Source organism: Podarcis cretensis, assembly GCF_951804945.1.
Source record: "Podarcis cretensis genome assembly, chromosome: 16".
NCBI classification, from domain to species: domain Eukaryota; kingdom Metazoa; phylum Chordata; class Lepidosauria; order Squamata; family Lacertidae; genus Podarcis; species Podarcis cretensis.
In genome coordinates, this window is record NC_137186.1 from 30135382 (window position 1) to 30153535 (window position 18154).

General features: G+C 44.6%; 1 protein-coding gene across 1 annotated transcript; it reads right to left on the bottom strand.

Annotated features, from left to right (window-relative positions):
- Positions 1-646: 646 nt before the first annotated feature.
- SNAP29 (synaptosome associated protein 29) lies at positions 647-10064 on the bottom strand (the record flags this gene model as incomplete). Its single annotated transcript, XM_079957192.1, has 5 exons — positions 647-956; positions 2311-2415; positions 2759-2844; positions 3393-3589; positions 9840-10064. 5 exons carry the CDS (start codon positions 10062-10064, stop codon positions 799-801), a joined length of 771 nt encoding a protein of 256 aa, XP_079813318.1. The 3' UTR covers positions 647-798.
- Between the last annotated feature and the right edge of the window lie 8090 nt (positions 10065-18154).

Here is an 18154-nt window from a genome sequence, read left to right on the forward strand (position 1 = left end):
TATTAGAGGGGGGAAATCACTGGAACCACGGATTTATTAATACCACCGCACTGTTTCTAGGGCACAGCCTCCAATTTTCAAAGGCTGCTCCTGAAGCTTATTGGTGTGCCCCAGCTTTGAAACGCAAGATGAAGAATTCACTTAGAGCTGCTCTGCTACTCACGTAAGAGTGATTTCTAAGAATGCAAGGAACGAACAATGCCTGTTGTGAAATAAGGCAATGCACACACTCTCACTATACTGAACACTCACTACAATTAAGGCCAAAGAGCACTTAATAGATGGCATATATTGTGTCTAGAATTGAGGTATTATACAGTGGAACCTCAGTTTTCGAGCACCTCGGAAGCTGAACAATTCAGAACACAAACACTGAAAACCTGGAAACAATTGCTTCCATTTTTGAATGCGCCTCGGAAGTCAAACAGCTTCCGAGCCGTGTTTCTCCATTTTTTCAATGGATTTTGCTGACCGCCCATTGATCCTCGGTTTTCGAATGTTTCAGAAGTCGAACAGTCTTCCGGAATGGATTTCGTTCGAAAACTGAGGTTCCACTGTACCCCAAAATCAGAAGCTTAAAGAGGCAATGGTGAAAAGCACCCTTAGGCATGCATACGTAAAAGAAGGTGGTTTAAAATCTCTCATATTGCACTTCAGGTTATTCGTCTTTAATTACAAGGCAAATCAGTCACATAAACCCATTTTTCTTATGCTGGTTGTTTTCCAGATAGCAAGATGATCTCCAGCTGTATAAAAGGAATCAAGTTCTTGTGTGGAGGGGAGAGATTTGGATCTCCCTTAAAGCTCCTTGATCTTTTTGTCTGTGCTTTTAATATTGATGTCCAGAGTCTCCACCTTTGTGGTGAGGCGACCCAGAATTTCATCCTGCTCGTCGATTTCAGACTGTAGGCCCAGAGCGAGGTTTTTCAGACGGCCCAGCCCAGAGGACATTTCATCTGCAAATGGACAGAGACAATGGAGCAGGGTTAAGAGCAAGGATACAAGGCAGGAAATATGTTTGGGAAGTCAATTCATAATAAAGTAGCTGCTCCAAGAATATTCTGAGTGAAGGATGGTTGTTCTTTTTCTATGGCTTTGGAATAATAATAATTTATTATTTATACCCCGCCCAACTGGCTGGGTTTAGCCTTCAGGGTGTGCTCTTGCAATTGTTAGCCTTTATAGTGTCACAGGACTATTTTTTGTACAAACTAACGCAGCTACCTGTGTAAATAATAAATTATGATTATGATTATTTATACCCCACCCATCTGGATGGGTTTCCCCAGGCACTCTGGGCAGTTCCCAACAGAATTAAAAGCACAATAGAACATCAAACATTAAAAACTTCCCTAAACAGGGCTGCTTTCAGATGTCTTCTAAAAGTCAGATAGTAGTTTATTTCCTTGACATCTCATAGGAGGGCGCCACTACCAAGAAGGCCCTCTGCCTGATTCCCTGCAACCTCACTTCTTGCAGGGAGGGAACCGCCAGAAGGCCCTTGGAGCTGGACCGTAGTGTCTAGGCTGAACGATGGGGGTGGAGACGCTCCTTCAGGTATACTGGGCTGAGGCCATTTAGGGCTTTAAAGGTCAGCACCAACACTTTAGATTTGTGCTCAGAAACGTTAAGGTAAAGCAAGCACTGCTGCCTTCAAACATATTGCTATTTCTGATCCTCTTCCAGCTCACGACCACTGTCTTTTCGGAGCAGCAATTAGTAGTTAACCACATCCACTTAATTTTTGGCAGTCAAAAGTGCAACTTGTAGAATCTGATGAGAGCAGATGCTATTGTGCATCCCTTAATTTCTGTACAGCAAAGGATAGGAACCTTTGCTCCCCTGCCCCTCAATGCTGCTGAACGACAACTTCCATTTCCCCTGCCCATCGGAGGGGAGGGCCAAAAGTTCTTCTACTCCCATTGTGCAGCAAACAGAGTCCTTGTTGGCAATATTGCAGGAGGAAGCATTGCGCAGCAAAGCAACCTGTCTGTCTGCTGCCATTCACTACCCCAATTCCTTCTATACCCCCTGATTAATCAACAGAAGATGATTAATAACTGTCCTACATTCTTGTTTTTCAAGTTGTTTGAAGACTTCTTATGTAGCAAGCCACTAACTGAATTATTATTAATAAATATTAATGTTAATCATTTTTTCCATCACCTGCTATTTCCATGAAATGAGAATTGAAAACAGGGACACGTGCTTCTCTCTGCTTGGGAGAAAGCCCCAAAGGAACCAAAGAGATTCAATTTCAGGTAAGGAGCTGGTATTAAGCATTACAAAGTTCAGGCTGTCACTACTCACCTAAGTTCTTATCGACTTTCTGATGGTAAGCTCGGAGGTGTTGATTCCTTGGGTAACTATCAGGTGGGAACGAAGACTCTGAACTGGTTGCAGTGGTACTATGCTCTGGCAAGGGGAAAAGGTGAGTTTTTAGACATTCACCAAACACCAATTGATGGCTCCAGTTCTTTTTTAAAAAAGAAAACTATTTTAATGTAGCATGTGTGCCCTATGGCAAGTATGGTTTTATACTGAATTACTGGAACACATAATTTCTAATTAAAGGTGGTTTGCAGTTGGAAGTAAACAACACAATCCTTTTCTTGCAGACCTGCCAAATCACTATTCTTGCTTCTGTAGCCTAGTTAAGAGGCAAATTTGGCTTCTATCAAGAACTGCCATACCAAAAAACCCTGAATGTCCAACTCCTCCAGGCCTGGCATGGCCCTTTAAACAAGTTTAAACAAACCTGAATTATCCAACTTTTGTAGGTTTGGATGTCTCTCCTGGTACTTTGACTCCTGTTCTTTGCTAATGGAGATGGCTTCTTTTAATCTGGAGATAAGAGAAAAGACAGGTACCATTCCCAGTGTCCAAATAGGCCTTGCATTAAGGGCAATGGCTTTTAGAAAAATCATTTCCCTTTCTGCAGTCTTTCCACACCCACACACAATCGCTGTTGTTTCCTCGCCTCCCTGGCTCCTGATCAGTTCAGAATGAGTCTACAGGGGTGGGGGAAAACCATTTTCAAAAGAAACCTGGGGGTGCACTGATCTTAAAAAATCCAAGGATGGAGCTGCCAGGAAAGCACAATGTTCAAAAGGCCTTGCTTCAAATACTGCGTTTTGACGCCTTTTGCATCTTTCCTGACTCTGCTGAGAATGGTCCAAAGGTAAATGTAAGTACCACGTTCTGATGCGATTAAGGGAGAAGTTGCAATGTTATTTGAATCTTTCCTGGCCCCACTGAAGAAGAACGCTGGGATGAAACCGAAGTCCAAACTTCTACCTGCAACCTGGGCTCCCCCCCCCCCCTCGCTCTCCGACTCCCAGATGTCACGATTTATACCTTTCCTAGCTGGGAAGAGAATTTGGGTTGCTTACTTCTTGCTTGCTTGGTATTCGGCAGCCCCGTTCTGCTCAATCTTGATCTCTTGTGGCTTGGCTTTGAAGTAATTCACAAAGCCGCCAAACACACTCTTAATGCTGTTGATGTGTCTCTGGCTTGTTTTCAGATCCTGATCCATCTTATCCACCATTCGTTCGCTGCGTTTCAGTGCCTCGCCTTGCCGTGTGAGCTCCTACGGAAAACAAGAGGTGTTTTTTTTTTTTTAAAAAAAAATCATTTTTATTGATTTTCCAATAAAAAATCCAATTAATATATCCAATCATAATCCAATTAAAATAAAAAACTAAAATAAAAAAGACCAAATTATAATCCAAATTATAATTATTGATTTTTCGGGGCTCGCCATAGTCTGGACCTCTGAAGCATATCTCCAAATCTCAGTCCTACCTCTCCTCGTTGTTTCCATATTTTCTACACCCCGATTTTAATGCTTTAAAGATCTCCGCCCCTGGCTCTACGATTCTCAATCATGTCAGACATCATACATCCTTTCGTCCATCAAATACAGCTTTATTTGTGTATACAGTGGTACCTCAGGTTACAGACGCTTCAGGTTACAGACTCCGCTAACCCAGAAATAGTACCTCAGGTTAAGAACTTTGCTTCAGGATGAGAACAGAAATCGCGCACTGGCAATGCGGTGGCAATGGGAGGCTCCATTAGCTAAAGTGGTACCTCAGGTTAAGAATGGACCTCCAGAACGAATTAAGTTCTTAACCCGAGGTACCACTGTATATATTTTTCCAACTGTCTTTTTACCAAGAGTTTTTAATGAGGCTGAAGAAAAACACCACAAAATGTTTTAACTTCGCAAAGAACCGGGTTTCGAGAATTGCACTCCCTGGTTGTATTGCCACTCAAGAAGAACATGAGACGAATCTGCTGGATCAGGCCAATGGCCCATCCAGCCCAGCATCCTGTTCTCACTGTGGCCGACCAGCTGCCTGCAGGAAGCTCTCAAGCAAGAGCCGAGTCCAAGAGCCCTTTCCCTTCTTGAGGCTTCCAGCAACTGGGATTCAGAAGCCTCACTGGCCTCTGACCATGGAAGCACACACAGCATAGGCAAAATGGCCAATGATCGCCAATGATGGCCTTTGGCTCTATGAGTTTGTCTAATCCTCTTCTAAAGCCATTCAAGTTGGTGGCGATCACTGCCTCTTGTGGGAGTGAGTTCCACAGTTTAACGATGGAATTTCTCAAAGGATCTGTTGATGGCATTTTACCATTGTACTGTTGAGAGTGTATTAACTTATGGTCTCTGTGTGTGATTTGGGAGCTGCAGGGTCAGGGGAAAAGCAACGCTGTCCAGGGTTGTAAAGACCGCAGAGAGAATAACTGGGTGTACTCTTCCCACCTTGGATCAAATCTATGCTTCCAGGTGTCATAAGAAAGCTACAGAAATAGCGCAGGATAGTGCGCACCCCGGAAATGATCTCTTTCAGCTTCTGCCTTCTGGAAGAAGGTACAGGGTTATAAAGACTAGGACTAGCCGCCTGAGAAACAGTTTCTATCCAAATGTGATTTTGGTTTTAAACGCAGTGTAAGGTAGTCTCTATGGGAGTATATTATATTTAATCATGGGGTATCAGAGTTTTTAGGGTGCTAACCAGGCTGGGATAGCAGGCTTGCAGGTTTTTAAATGTCTGATGTAGATTTTTTTTCAATTTCGTTGTTCTGTATGGGACAATGACAATAAAGATTATCGTATTGTGCTGTGCAAATAAGTGCTTTATTTTGTTTCACGCTAATCCACAATTTAGCACAAGCTGGAGCGAACCCAAGCAAAGCCTTGGGCTCCCCCCCTTTCCCTCCAGTATAGCTGGAATGAGTTCTTCGCCAATAGTTCCCCTTACCCAGAAATCTGGACTGTCATGTTCTGAAAACCAAAGACCATTAATTTAAAACAAACTCCGATCCGTTTCAGAACAAAGCTGCTTCAAGCCATTGGTTTTGCTTGTTTAACTAACCAGAGTTTGTTTTGGACCGTAATCTTTGGCTTGTAAGAAATGACAAGTCAAGGTTCTGGGAAAGAGGGATTAAATGCTTGTGATGTACCTCCTTCCGACTATATGGGAGTTGATGGGGATTCAGGAGAGTGATCCCAAGGGTTCGCTTGGGCTTACAGTGGTGCCCCGCAAGACGAAAAACTCGCAAGACGAAAAACTCGCTAGACGAAAGAGTTTTCGGTTTTTTGAGGTGCTTCGCAAGACGAATTTCCCTATGGGCTTGCTTCGCAAGACGAAACGTCTTGCGAGTTCTTGCGAGTTTGTTTCCTTTTTCTTAAAGCCGCTAATAGCCGCTAAGCCGCTAATAGCCGTGCTTCGCAAGACGAAAAAACCGCAAGACGAAGAGACTCGCGGAACGGATTAATTTCGTCTTGCGAGGCACCACTGTATTTCAGCTCATGCATGTGCACTAAACAAAGGTTTAGTGCGATGTGGAAAAGAGGCCCTTTGGTTCACTAAATTTCTTCAGCAAGTTGCTGCGTAATGTTGATGTGATGGTGATGAGAAATACCAAGTAGTAATACTTTCTATCTCCACGGTATTTTCTTGAATTCCGTTTCTACTATAACATTTATGCAGCAAGATTTGCTGAAGGCATGAGGAAGCTAAGATGTGAAGACTCTGCTGATACCGAATTAAAGCTCAACTGCCTACTGAACGGCACCTGCTCATTTCATGATCTGCTCCTTTAGCATTTTTTAATTTTTTAAAAAAACTACTACCTGGAATATTTGCTGGTCCAAGTTCCTACCTACAAGCGAAGAACAAAAGACTGCAGTCTCTCTGCCTAATTTCCCAATTTCCCTCTAGTCTGATCACAAGACTCTTTCAGATAAGGTCTGATAATTTTCCCAGGGAGCAGGAAAGGCTCCTTTTGGCTTCAGCCTCTAGAAAACACTGCAGTTCAGTTAAAATTTAGCTTCTCTATAGACTAGGAAAAACAATAACTTGGATAGATTTCAACCTTGATTATTATTAAAAAATATCTTTATGAGCTTGTTTCAATTTTTCATCTTCTAGTTTATCACACACTCTGGGATACAATTGTCATATGATCTGAAGGAAATGGACTAAGCATGCAATTTCATTTGCACCACACTTGAAGAAATCAACACCCACGGTTGGGGAGGACAGAACCAGCACTCGTTCCTAGTACTTTCATAAGTTCAAAACACTTCACATCCAGCATCTTCTTCTTGTAATATTCCTAACATCAATGGAAGCCAGGCCACTTTGTTGTTGTTTAGTCGTTTAGTCGTGTCCGACTCTTCGTGACCCCATGGACCAGAGAACGCCAGGCACTCCTGTCCTCCACTGCCCCCCGCAGCTTGGTCAGACTCATGCTGGTAACCTCGAAAACACTATCCAACCATCTCGTCCTCTGTCGCCCCCTTCTCCTTGTGCCCTCAATCTTTCCCAACATCAGGGTCTTCTCCAGGGAGTCTTCTCTTCTCATGAGGTGGCCAAAGTACTGGAGCCTCAGCTTCACAATCTGTCCTTCCAGTGAGCACTCAGGGCTGATTTCCTTCAGAATGGAGAGGTTTGATCTTCTTGCAGTCCATGGGACTCTCAAGAGTCTCCTCCAACACCACAATTCAAAAGCATCAATTCTTCGGCGATCAGCCTTCTTTATGGTCCAGCTCTCACTTCCATACATCACTACTGGGAAATCCATAGCTTTAACTATACGAACCTTTGTTGGCAAGGTGATGTCTCTACTTCTCAAGATGCTGTCTAGGCCTGTCATTGCCCTTCTCCCAAGAAGCAGGCGTCTTTTAATTTCGTGGCTGCTGTCACCATCTGCAGTGATCATGGAGCCCAAGAAAGTAAAATCTCTCACTGCCTCCATTTCTTCCCCTTCTATTTGCCAGGAGGTGATGGGACCAGTAGCCATGGCCACTACTGTCCCCATAATGCAGATGGTGAGGATGAAGCCAGCAGTGCCTTGCCTCAGTCCACCTGGAAAGATTGGACGTCCCAATTCAGTACTCAGCTCTTGGACTTTGGTTTAAATATGTATATCAGGCACGTCCAACTCCCAAGAGACTGGAATCTACTCCCAGTATAAAAAAACTGACAGTGATCTACCCAAGGTGGCAACTAACTGGGGGGAGATTTGCCCAGAGTTGTTGAGTTTTTTTGGGGGGGGGGAGCAAAGGTAGAGGCGCTGCTTTTCCATGATCACTTTCTCTCATCCTGCGATCTACCTGGGGCACCCCGGCGATCTACTGGTAGATCATGATCTACCCGTTGGACATCCCTGATGTATATGAATGGAATAATTTGAACACAGACTTAAGCACTTGTATGGCTGGAGAGCCAAGGCCCTACAAATAAGCTCATTAGGATAAAAGGCAGCAGAAGATTGCCCCAGCCACACCAATAAAAATTGAAGAACAGCTCCTAACTGCTAGTCTTTTGGTTTACTGTATTTATTTTTTTAAAAACAGCCTCACTTCTAGAAAGACATTCCAGAAGGCCTTACATTAGTGGTTCTGCCTACCAAGGATGCCTAGCAGTGATTCAAGTCTAGGCTTGATAATTAAAGGAAATGATTAATAGGAAAGACTATGTAGTCAGGTGTATGCAGAAAGTGGCTGAAGTAGGCCTGCTCTCCTTTCTAGCTGCTGGCTTAGAAATCAAGCACATTTACAAACGATAGGTCCAATGTACATCTTCAGCAAGTCTCACATATTGTTTTTTTTTACAAGAAACAAGACACCGTGGTCTGAGACAAAGTCCATCTCCTTGAGAGAGATGTCCTTTTACAGATGCTCAATTCCACCTGCCCACAATAATCATTTCCCAACCAAAGTTCTTACATGAATGTACTGCCATGTCTTCAATGAAACCAAGATACAGTGGTACCTCGGGTTAAGTACTTAATTCGTTCCGGAGGTCCGTACTTAACCTGAAACTGTTCTTAACCTGAAGCATCATTTTAGCTAATGGGGCCTCCCGCTGCTGCTGTGCCGCTGGAGCACGATGTGTGTTCTCAGCCTAAAGCAAAGTTCTTAACCTGAAGCACTATTTCTGGGTTAGTGGAGTCTGTAACCTGAAGCATATGTAACCTGAGGTACCACTGTATAAAGTAGGTTTCCTCAACCTCGGCCCTCCAGATGTTTTGAGACTACAATTCCCATCATCCCTGACCACTGGTCCTGCTAGATAGGGATCATGGGAGTTGTAAGCCAAAAAACATCTGCAGGACTGAGGTTGAGAAAGCTTGATATAAAGGCATATGGTGCACAGAACCAACAACTTCAGATGCTGTAACTGGCATGAGTTGGGCCCATATACTTTGAAATAATGTTAGAAAAGCTGGTTGGAAAGAATGTTGGAAATAAACGTGTGGACCAAGGGTTGGCAAAATTTTTTAGCCGCGGACCGCAGAAGTGGCACGGGGGGGGGGGGGGCTGGAAGAAGAGGCAAGGGGGGCAATTAGTCGTCCTCCCCACCCCCAGCCCCAGCCAGTGCTTAACTTCCCTGGGGCTGCCGCCACCACCATCACTGCCACTGCTGCTGCTTCTCGTGGGTAGGCAGAGGGAGTTTGTCCGCTCTGCTCTCTGGCCCACAGGAGCACCAGGGTGGCGGCAGTGGAGGGAAGATGAGCGGCGCGAAATGGCTGGCTCCAGAGAGAGGCTGCTTAAAATGCTGCTTAGCCAGCCCCCTTCCTCTTCTAGGCAGGGCGGGGAGAAGCCAAGAGGAGGGAGGGAGGAGGCGCTGCTGTGGTGTGTGTGTGTGAGGTAGAGGGGGGTGGAAATGGAATGGTGCAGGGGGAAAGATGGCGCAGCCCGAATGAACAGAATCCACACGCCGATCCAGGGACAGTCCGCAGGCCAGATCCTGAAGGCAATTGGGCCTCATCCACCCCGCAGGCCTTGGTTTGCCAACCCCTGGTGTGGACAGACTCTGAAAGTCTGCCATTTCTGAAAGGGCATTTGAGTATGTACTCAAAATCATCATGCAGCGTTTATCCCTAATGAAGTACCCCGTTTTTTTGTCAGTTCTCAGACTCTGATCCTAAACACTTGGATGAAAACTGCACTGAAGTCAATCCACTTACAGTGGTACCTCTGGATGCAAACGGGATCCGTTCCGGAGCCCCGTTCACATCCAGAGCAGAACGCAACCTGCGTCTGCACGTGCCACGACTCGCCGCTTCTGCGCATGACGTCATTTTGAGCGTCTGCGCATGCGACGAAACCTGGAAGTAACGCTTTCCATTACTTCCGGGTCGCCGCGGAGCGCAACCTGAAAACGCTCAACCTGAAGCGACTTTAACCTGAGGTATGACTGTACTTCCAAATAACACGTAAGTTGACATTATTACAGGAAAAAATACTGAAGAAAGTTATTTTATCAAATATACTCCCCATAAACTACAGCAAGGTCAATCTTAAGATTCTTGCTTACCTCTGAGGCAGCTACGCCAATATGCTCAGACTCATAAATGAGGGACAGAGCGTGGTTGCTGCTGTCCACAGTGGCCTGGGACCGCCTCAGGACTTCTTGCTGCAGGTACCTCTGTCTATCCGCCCCTTCTCTAGGGGGCTCATTACTTTCATTCCATTTGACTGGCTTTAAGTCTTCATCCTCGTCTTCGTCAAAAGGATTGTAGCTTTTTGAGTAAGCCGACATAATTGCAGCTCGGAGTTTGGTTCTTTTCTATGCGTGAATGTAGACAAAAGGCAGACTAGAACGAAAGCAGACCGATGTTTTTCAGATCGATGCCTTCATGCCAGAGATTGCCAGCAACGATGGGATGGAAAGCTGGATTCTGTGAAAAGAAGTGAGTAAATTTAAACACAGATTGAAATGGTTTGACAGAACACATACCTACCGTATTTTTCGCCCCATAGGGCGCACCTAGTTTTTTTTTGGGGGGGGGGAATAAAGAATTTTTTTTTTATTTTCCCCCCAGGTGCGGGGCTGGGGCGGGGGAAGCCCGAGCTTCCCCCGACCCCAGCCCCCAGAACAAGCTGCTATCCGCAAGCCATGGGAGAGCTGCGCGAAGCCTGAAGCCTGGGGCGTGCTGAGCTCAGCGCGCCCCAAGCTTCTGGGTGCAGGCAAGCTCTCTGCTAGCCGCGGGAGAGCTGCGTAAAGTCGCGCAGCTCTCCCACGGCTAGCGGATAGCATCCTGAAGCCTGGAGAGCGAGAGGGGTCGGTGCGCACCAACCCCACTCGCTCTCCAGGCTTCAGCGAAAGCCTGCATTTGCCCCATAGGACGCACACACATTTCCCCTTAATTTTTGGAGGGGAAAAAGTGCGTCCTATAGGGCGAAAAATACGGTATATAGGAACAACTGACAGCTCCTCCCCCAGCTCAAAGCTATTAAAATATATTTTTGCTCCGCTTTCCTCCAAACCCTGATAGGTCATGCTATTCGGATTAGTGTGCCAGAGGCTTGGTAGAGGAAAGGGCAAGTCAATGATCCAGTCAGGAAATAGCAAACTGCTCCAGATGACCCAAAATGGGTGGAACCAAGCCACATTCTTGCCTTCTTCCATACCGTGTGGCTCAACTCATTTGCTTCAAACATCTCAAACTGCCTGCTTTGCCGGTGTATTTTCACAACTAGAGTACCTGCCTTTCGACAGTAGTGTTTCAGCAACACGCACTGTATGTTTTGATCCATGGAAGAAGAACTAGTATGTGGATGTGGGAGAAGCTCAGATCTTATCAGCTTTCGATTTATACCAGTCCTATGGTATACTTTTTGGGACGCGGGTGGCGCTGTGGGTTAAACCACAGAGCCTAGGACTTGCCAATCAGAAGGTTGGCGGTTCGAATCCCCGCGACGGGGTGAGCTCCCATTGCTCGGTCCCTGCTCCTGCCAACCTAGCAGTTCGAAAGCACGTCAAAGTGCAAGTAGATAAATAGGTACCGCTCTGGTGGGAAGATAAACGGCATTTCCGTGCGCTGCTCTGGTTCGCCAGAAGCGGCTGAGTCATGCTGGCCACATGACCTGGAAGCTGTACGCTGGTTCCCTCGGCCAGTAAAGCGAGATGAGTGCCGCAACCCCAGAGTCGGCCACGACTGGACCTAATGGTCAGGGGTCCCTTTACCCTTTATGGTATACTTTTGCCTTATCTTTCCATTTAAACCACTTCCAATGCTACAAAGAGGCCACCTTTCAAAACTCGATGCACCCTTGCTTTAAGCTGGCTGACAAACAGAGGAGGTTGCGGTAATCGTGGATCAAACTATCCTCAAGAAGGCACTATTAGAGAATTCAGCTGTGCTGCAAGTTCTGCCACTAAGACAAATAGCTTCCTGTTTTGGCTATACTGTCAACACACTCCTTTTGCACACCCTAGAAATTTTACTGGAGGTTTTTTTTGCTGGGGGGTCCTTATCAGCACAGTAAGTTTAAAATGCAAGTGCACCCCCTGGCCTAATCTCAGAGCTTGATTAACTGTTCCTTATCTCAGGATAACCTGAATCACCGCATTGTGCCAGCTCCTCCTGATCAGATCCAATAGCATTTTGAAGGCCTATATTGCTCACATCTCTCAACAAAGACTGGTCACTGCAGCATTAAGGGAGGCACTCTAAAGTCTGCCCCATCATGACCACCTGAAGCACAGCCTTTAGCAATGGTTTTACTTACTATGTGGGATTATACCTTGGTTTTCAAACAGCTTAGTACTTGAACGTTTTGGCTCCCGAATGCCGCAAACCCGGAAGTGAGTGTTCCGGTTTGCGAACTATTTTTGGAAGTTGAAAGTCCCATGGGGCTTCCGCGGCTTCCTGCACCCAATCAGAAGCCGCGCTATGGTTTCTGAACGTTTTGGAAGTAGAACGGACACCCGGAACATATTCCGTTCCGACTTCCAAGGTACGACTGTGTGTGTGTGTGTGTGTGTGTGTGTGTGTGTGTGTGTGTGTGTATGTGTGTTTGTATATTTCCAGAATATTGATATCTTTTCAAAATGAGAGCAAGAGCATCAAGCGATATGGAGGACAACCCTAGTTGTGATCCAGAATTGCCATTTGAACAGTGCTGGGGAAGACTAATTGAAAACTATATTTTGGATATGCAATGACTTCCCTTCTTCTCTTTCCATGGTTCATTTTACGTATCATACTTTCCTGCACATTTTATTATAACTATTCAAATCAGTTTTCCACTTTTACATTTGTCAAAAATTATTTCAGGTGACAGCAAAGGTTGCAAGGTTTTTAGCTGGGGCAATCAGAATAAGATCCACTATTTGACTATTGATTCAAAATCCTAAAATGTATTTTATATACTTGACTTTTTGTTGCTATTCTTTGTATATTGTATATTGTATTGTTGTTTTATTGCTATGGCCCATAGCTGACGCAAATGAAGATTCATTCATTCATTCTGTCTGGGTTATTCCCAACAGAAAAGACTCTGGGTTGTTGTTTTTTGGAATGTAGTTTTAAATACTTTTTTCAATTCATTATAAATCATTTCCTAATATACTTTTACCTTTTTACATGTCCACCACATGTGAAAAAAGTTTCCCTCTGCTTCTTTACACTTCCAACATGTTTTATACTTTCTGGATGTTTCACGATCATATTATGCCAGGCTTCCTCCCCCCCTTTGGCTGTGCATCAGCAGAACAAAGAAATTTAAGTTTACCAGTTTAAGAGTGCTTAATGATCAGAGCAAAAGAACAAAGCAACCCTTCTTGGAACGAAGGTGCTCCCAATTAAGCTTTCCTCTTATTTTCCCCTTCTTGCAACCTGATGCTGCAGCCACTGAGCCTTCTCCTTGCCCTTGGAGATAAAGGCTGGGCGCTTTCTAGCGAAGGGGAGTCAGTTCTCTCAATCTCTTCCTGTTCTGCTTCTCCTAGTTGTTCCCCGCTCAGCTCTGCCCAGCTGTTGTTTTCGAACTATGTCCCTCTGCAAACCAATTCTCTAAATCTATGCTACTCCACTGTTCCTAGGCAGCTTCAGGATCCTGGTCAGGAGCAGGAAGTATGTGTGTGTGTGTGTGTGTGTGTGTGTGTGTATTTCCCACGATTCCTCATCAGAGCTGTATTCCTCAGTCTGGTCTCTAACATATTATAAAGTACGCAGCTGTGTTCCACGTTATACAGTAGTACCTCGGGTTAAGTACTTAATTCGTTCTGCAGGTCCGTTCTTAACCTGAAACTGTTCTCAACCTGAAGCACCACTTTAGCTAATGGGGCCTCCTGCTGCCGCCACGCCGCCGGAGGACGATTTCTGTTCTCATCCTGAAGCAAAGTTCTTAACCTGAGGCACTATTCCTGGGTTAGCGGAGTCTGTAACCTGAAGCATATGTAACCTGAAGCGTATGTAACTCGAGGTACCACTGTATATAAATCAAGCACTGCTAGGAATGATTTCCTTTTGTTATGCAACATATTTCTTATCAATAAAATTTTTGGTGCAGCATGAGCAAATATTTACAGTGGTACCTCGGGTTCCATATGCTTCAGGTTACAGACTCTGCTAACCCAGAAATAGTACCTCAGGTTAAGAACTTTGCTTCAGGATGAGAACAGAAATCGTGCTCCAGTGGTGCGGCGGCAGTGGGAGGCCCCATTAGCTAAAGTGGTGCTTCAGGTTAAGAACAGACCTCCGGAACGAATTAAGTATTTAACCCGAGGTACCACTGTATTCTGAAAGTGTGTCCCAGAGAAAGAAGTTTGAGAACTGTTGTTTTAGGTCCTTGCTAAAGACTTCTCTGTTTAACAGCCTTTTCCTGCCCTGTGATTCAGGCAATGTGCTTGCACTGCTTAAGTAAAAAGGTAAAGGTACCCCTGCCCGTACGGGCCAGTCTTGACAGACTCTGGGGTTGTGCGCCCATCTCACTTAAGAGGCCAGGGGCCAGCGCTGTCCGGAGACACTTCCGGGTCACGTGGCCAGCGTGACATCGCTGCTCTGGCGAGCCAGAGCCGCACACGGAAACGCCGTTTACCTTCCCGCTGGTAAGCGGTCCCTATTTATCTACTTGCACCCGGAGGTGCTTTCGAACTGCTAGGTTGGCAGGCGCTGGGACCGGGCAGCGGGAGCGCACCCCGCCGCAGGGATTCGAACCGCCGACCTTTTGATCGGCAAGCCCTAGGCGCTGAGGCTTTAACCCACAGCGCCACCTGCGTCCCAACTGCTTAAGTAAGCTTATCCAAATATACTAGCTTAAGGATCTGATCGCATGATACAGGGCACTAGGACAAGAGCATCACACAAGCTAAGAAGAGGCTGTCTGAGCAGTAATAAACTAAGATACCAAGGATGAGTACAGGATGATCCTTATCATGTGCACTTGGAAGCAAGCCCACACAGAGCAATGAGACTCATGCTTTTGTCAACTGGTAGTTGCCAAATTCTTTGGGACTTACTTTGCAGGACTTACTAGCTACCATCCCAAACATACCAAACAGTCCATTGTATATAGCCAGGCACTACGTTACAGCCGCATCTGCTCCAATTCTACAGACAGAGACTCTCACATAAGAGATCTACAGCAAACCTTTTTAGAACTAAAATACCCAGCAGATGAAGTTAGACATCAGATCAACAGAGCCAGACTGATACCCAGAGAGAACTTGCTGCAAGACAGACCCAAAAAAGAAAATAACAGAACACCTCTAGTCATCACATACAGCTCCCAAGTTAAAACAGTACAACGCATCATCAGAGATCTACAACCTCTCCTGGACAACGACAGTTCTCTTTCTCAAGCTCTGGGAGGAAGACCTTTCATTGCCTACAGACAGCCACCCAATCTTAAACAACTCCTAACTCACAATAATACTACAACCAGACTTAACACGGACACTGGCACCAGAGCCTGCAATAAACCCAGATGCCAACTTTGCTGCCACATACACCCGGACAACACCATTACTGGCCCCAACAACATCACACATACCATCTTGGGACTATTTAATTGCTCATCGTCTAACATTGTGTATGCCATCAAATGCCAACAGTGTCCTTCAGCTCTCTATATTGGACAAACAGGCCAAACCTTACGCCAAAGAATAAACGGACATAAATCCGACATCAGGAACCACAAGACAGAGAAACCAGTAGGAGAACACTTCAATCTCCCAGGACATTCTATACAAGATCTCAAAGTAGAAGTTCTATTACAAAGGAATTTCAGAAATAGACTGGAAAGAGAAGCTGCTGAATTGCAACTTATCACCAAACTTAAAACCATGGAGAGACCTGGTCTGAACAAAGACATTGGATTCTTATCTCATTATACATGACAAAGCCATTTTTCACCTTCTCACCCCTTGCTTTTTCCTGTAAGACCTATTGCAGTCGTTAAGAGTTGTCAACAGGCTCAGCACAGCTATCTGCCAATCACCCTATCCCACCACCCTTCTGAGTAATACCCCTCCCCACCTTCTCACTATATAGAAGGGTCTGGTGACTTCTGTTTCAGTGTATCTGAAGAAGTGTGCATGCACACGAAAGCTCATACCAAGAACTAACTTAGTTGGTCTTTAAGGTGCTACTGGAAGGAATTTTTTTTGTTTTGTTTTGCAGGAAGTGTAAGTAACAATGCAAAGTATGCTCCTGGGCCCAACTCCAAGTGCTAATTTTGGCAGTTTTGGCACTTCACAGCTTAGAATCAAGGTAGTTAAATGATCAACCAGCTCCATATGTACCTGCTCAAATCTTAAGACAGTCTTCTGAAGCCCTCTGCAAGGTGCCCCCACCAGGTGAGGTGTGGCAGGAGGACACAGAAGGGCCTTTTTAGTAGTGGCATCCCAGCTATGAAATGCTCCCCTCCGAGAGGTTCACTTGGTGCCCACCTTGACATCATTCCAGCACCAGGCACAGACATTTAAAATCTGTTTGTGTTAAATTTCATTTTTATCAAGGCTACTGTTATGCTTTTTATAACATTTGATTAACTTATTTTAGGCTTTTTAGATTTGCATTTATTTTTGATAAAAGCTACCCTGAAAACATAGCAATGGGATGGCACCATACCAACATTTTTAAATAAACAAATTAAAACAAATTAAAAATAAATACTACTCACAGACCTAGGTCAGGTGTTGGGCTAGCAGCAGCCCTAACTCTGGGTTTAAAAATACAATAAAAAATAAGCAACTATGAGGACTATTTTGAATCAAACAGCAGGATAAAAATAAAACAGTACGCCAATGGAATTACTATCATGAACCCAATTACTCATCACTGCTAGTTTATTACCATCAACAAAAGCACACACCATACAATTCAGCATAATCTTAAGTATTGACAAAATACAAAGCAAAGTATAACTGGTGGGCAAAGGGATAGAGGGTTTTTTAAAGCGATCTGATGAAAGACTATCCCCCACCTGTTTCGAAAAGGGAACCTGTGGCACTCCAGATGTTGCTGAGAAACAGTTCACATCCTCCCTGGCCCTTGGCCACATTGGCTGAGACAGATGGGTGCCGGGAACTGAAAACCATCCAAAGAGCACCAGCTTGCCAATCCATGGCATAGAACAGCGTGTCCAGAACTTGCGTCTCCACTGCTTTGTTTTTGGACTACAATACCAATACAGTGGTGCCTCGCAAGACGAAAAGACTCCGTTCCGAGATTCTCTTCGTCTAGCGGTTTTTTCGTCTTGCGAAGCAAGCCCATTGACGGCTTAGCGGATTAGCGGCTTAGAAAAAGGGGGGGGGGGAGGAAAAAAACCCCGCAGGAACTCGCAAGATATTTTCGTCTTGCAAAGCAAGCCGATACGAAATTCGTTTTGCGAAGCACCTCCAAAACGGAAAACCCTTTCGTCTAGTGGGTTTTCCGTCTTGTGGGGCACCACTGTACCAGATTGCTTAAAAAAAATCTCCATCCCTTTGCCCTCCAGTTATACTTTGTATTTTGCTCAGTACTTAAGATTATGTTGAACTGTTTGGTGTGCATGTTTTTGTTAATGGCAATAAACCTGTGGTGATGAGTAATTAGGTTTGTGGCGAGTAATTCTATTGGTGTACTATTGTATTCCTGACCTGTTTGTTCAAAAATAGTCCTCAAAGAGGCGCATATATATATATATATATATATATATACACACACACACACACACACAGTATGTATGTGTATATATATGTATATATATATGTATATATATATATATGTATATATATATATACATATATATATATACACACACACACATATATATCATCTATCTATCTCATATATATTTATATCTATCTATATATGTATCATTCATATATATATATATATATACACACACATACACAAACACACATATATATATACCTATATATCACATATATACAGTATATCGTATTTCAGGAGCCAGACCTTGTGTGGGGCCGGACTATATTTTGAAAAAGAAAAAAAAGAACGAATTCCTATGCCCCACAAATAACCCAGAGATGCATTTTAAATAAAAGGACACATTCTACTCATGTAAAAACACGCTGATTCCTGGACGGTCCGAGGGCCGGCCGGCCCCCGGGCCTTAGTTTGCCCACCCATGATATATCATATATAAACCTCAACATGAGGGCTGCTAGCCCAACACCTGGCATAGCTCTGTGGGTAGCATTTTTTAATTCGTTTATTTATAAATGTTGGCACGGCGCCTTCCCATAGCTACGTCCTCAGGATAGCTTTTAAACAAAAACAAATGCAAATTTGAAATAAGTCAATCAACCTTTTCAAAAATAGCACCCCTGGTGCTGCTAAGCTTGGGATGATGGGAGTTGACCATCCTAAGGAGGGGAAAAAGAGGGAAAAGCTG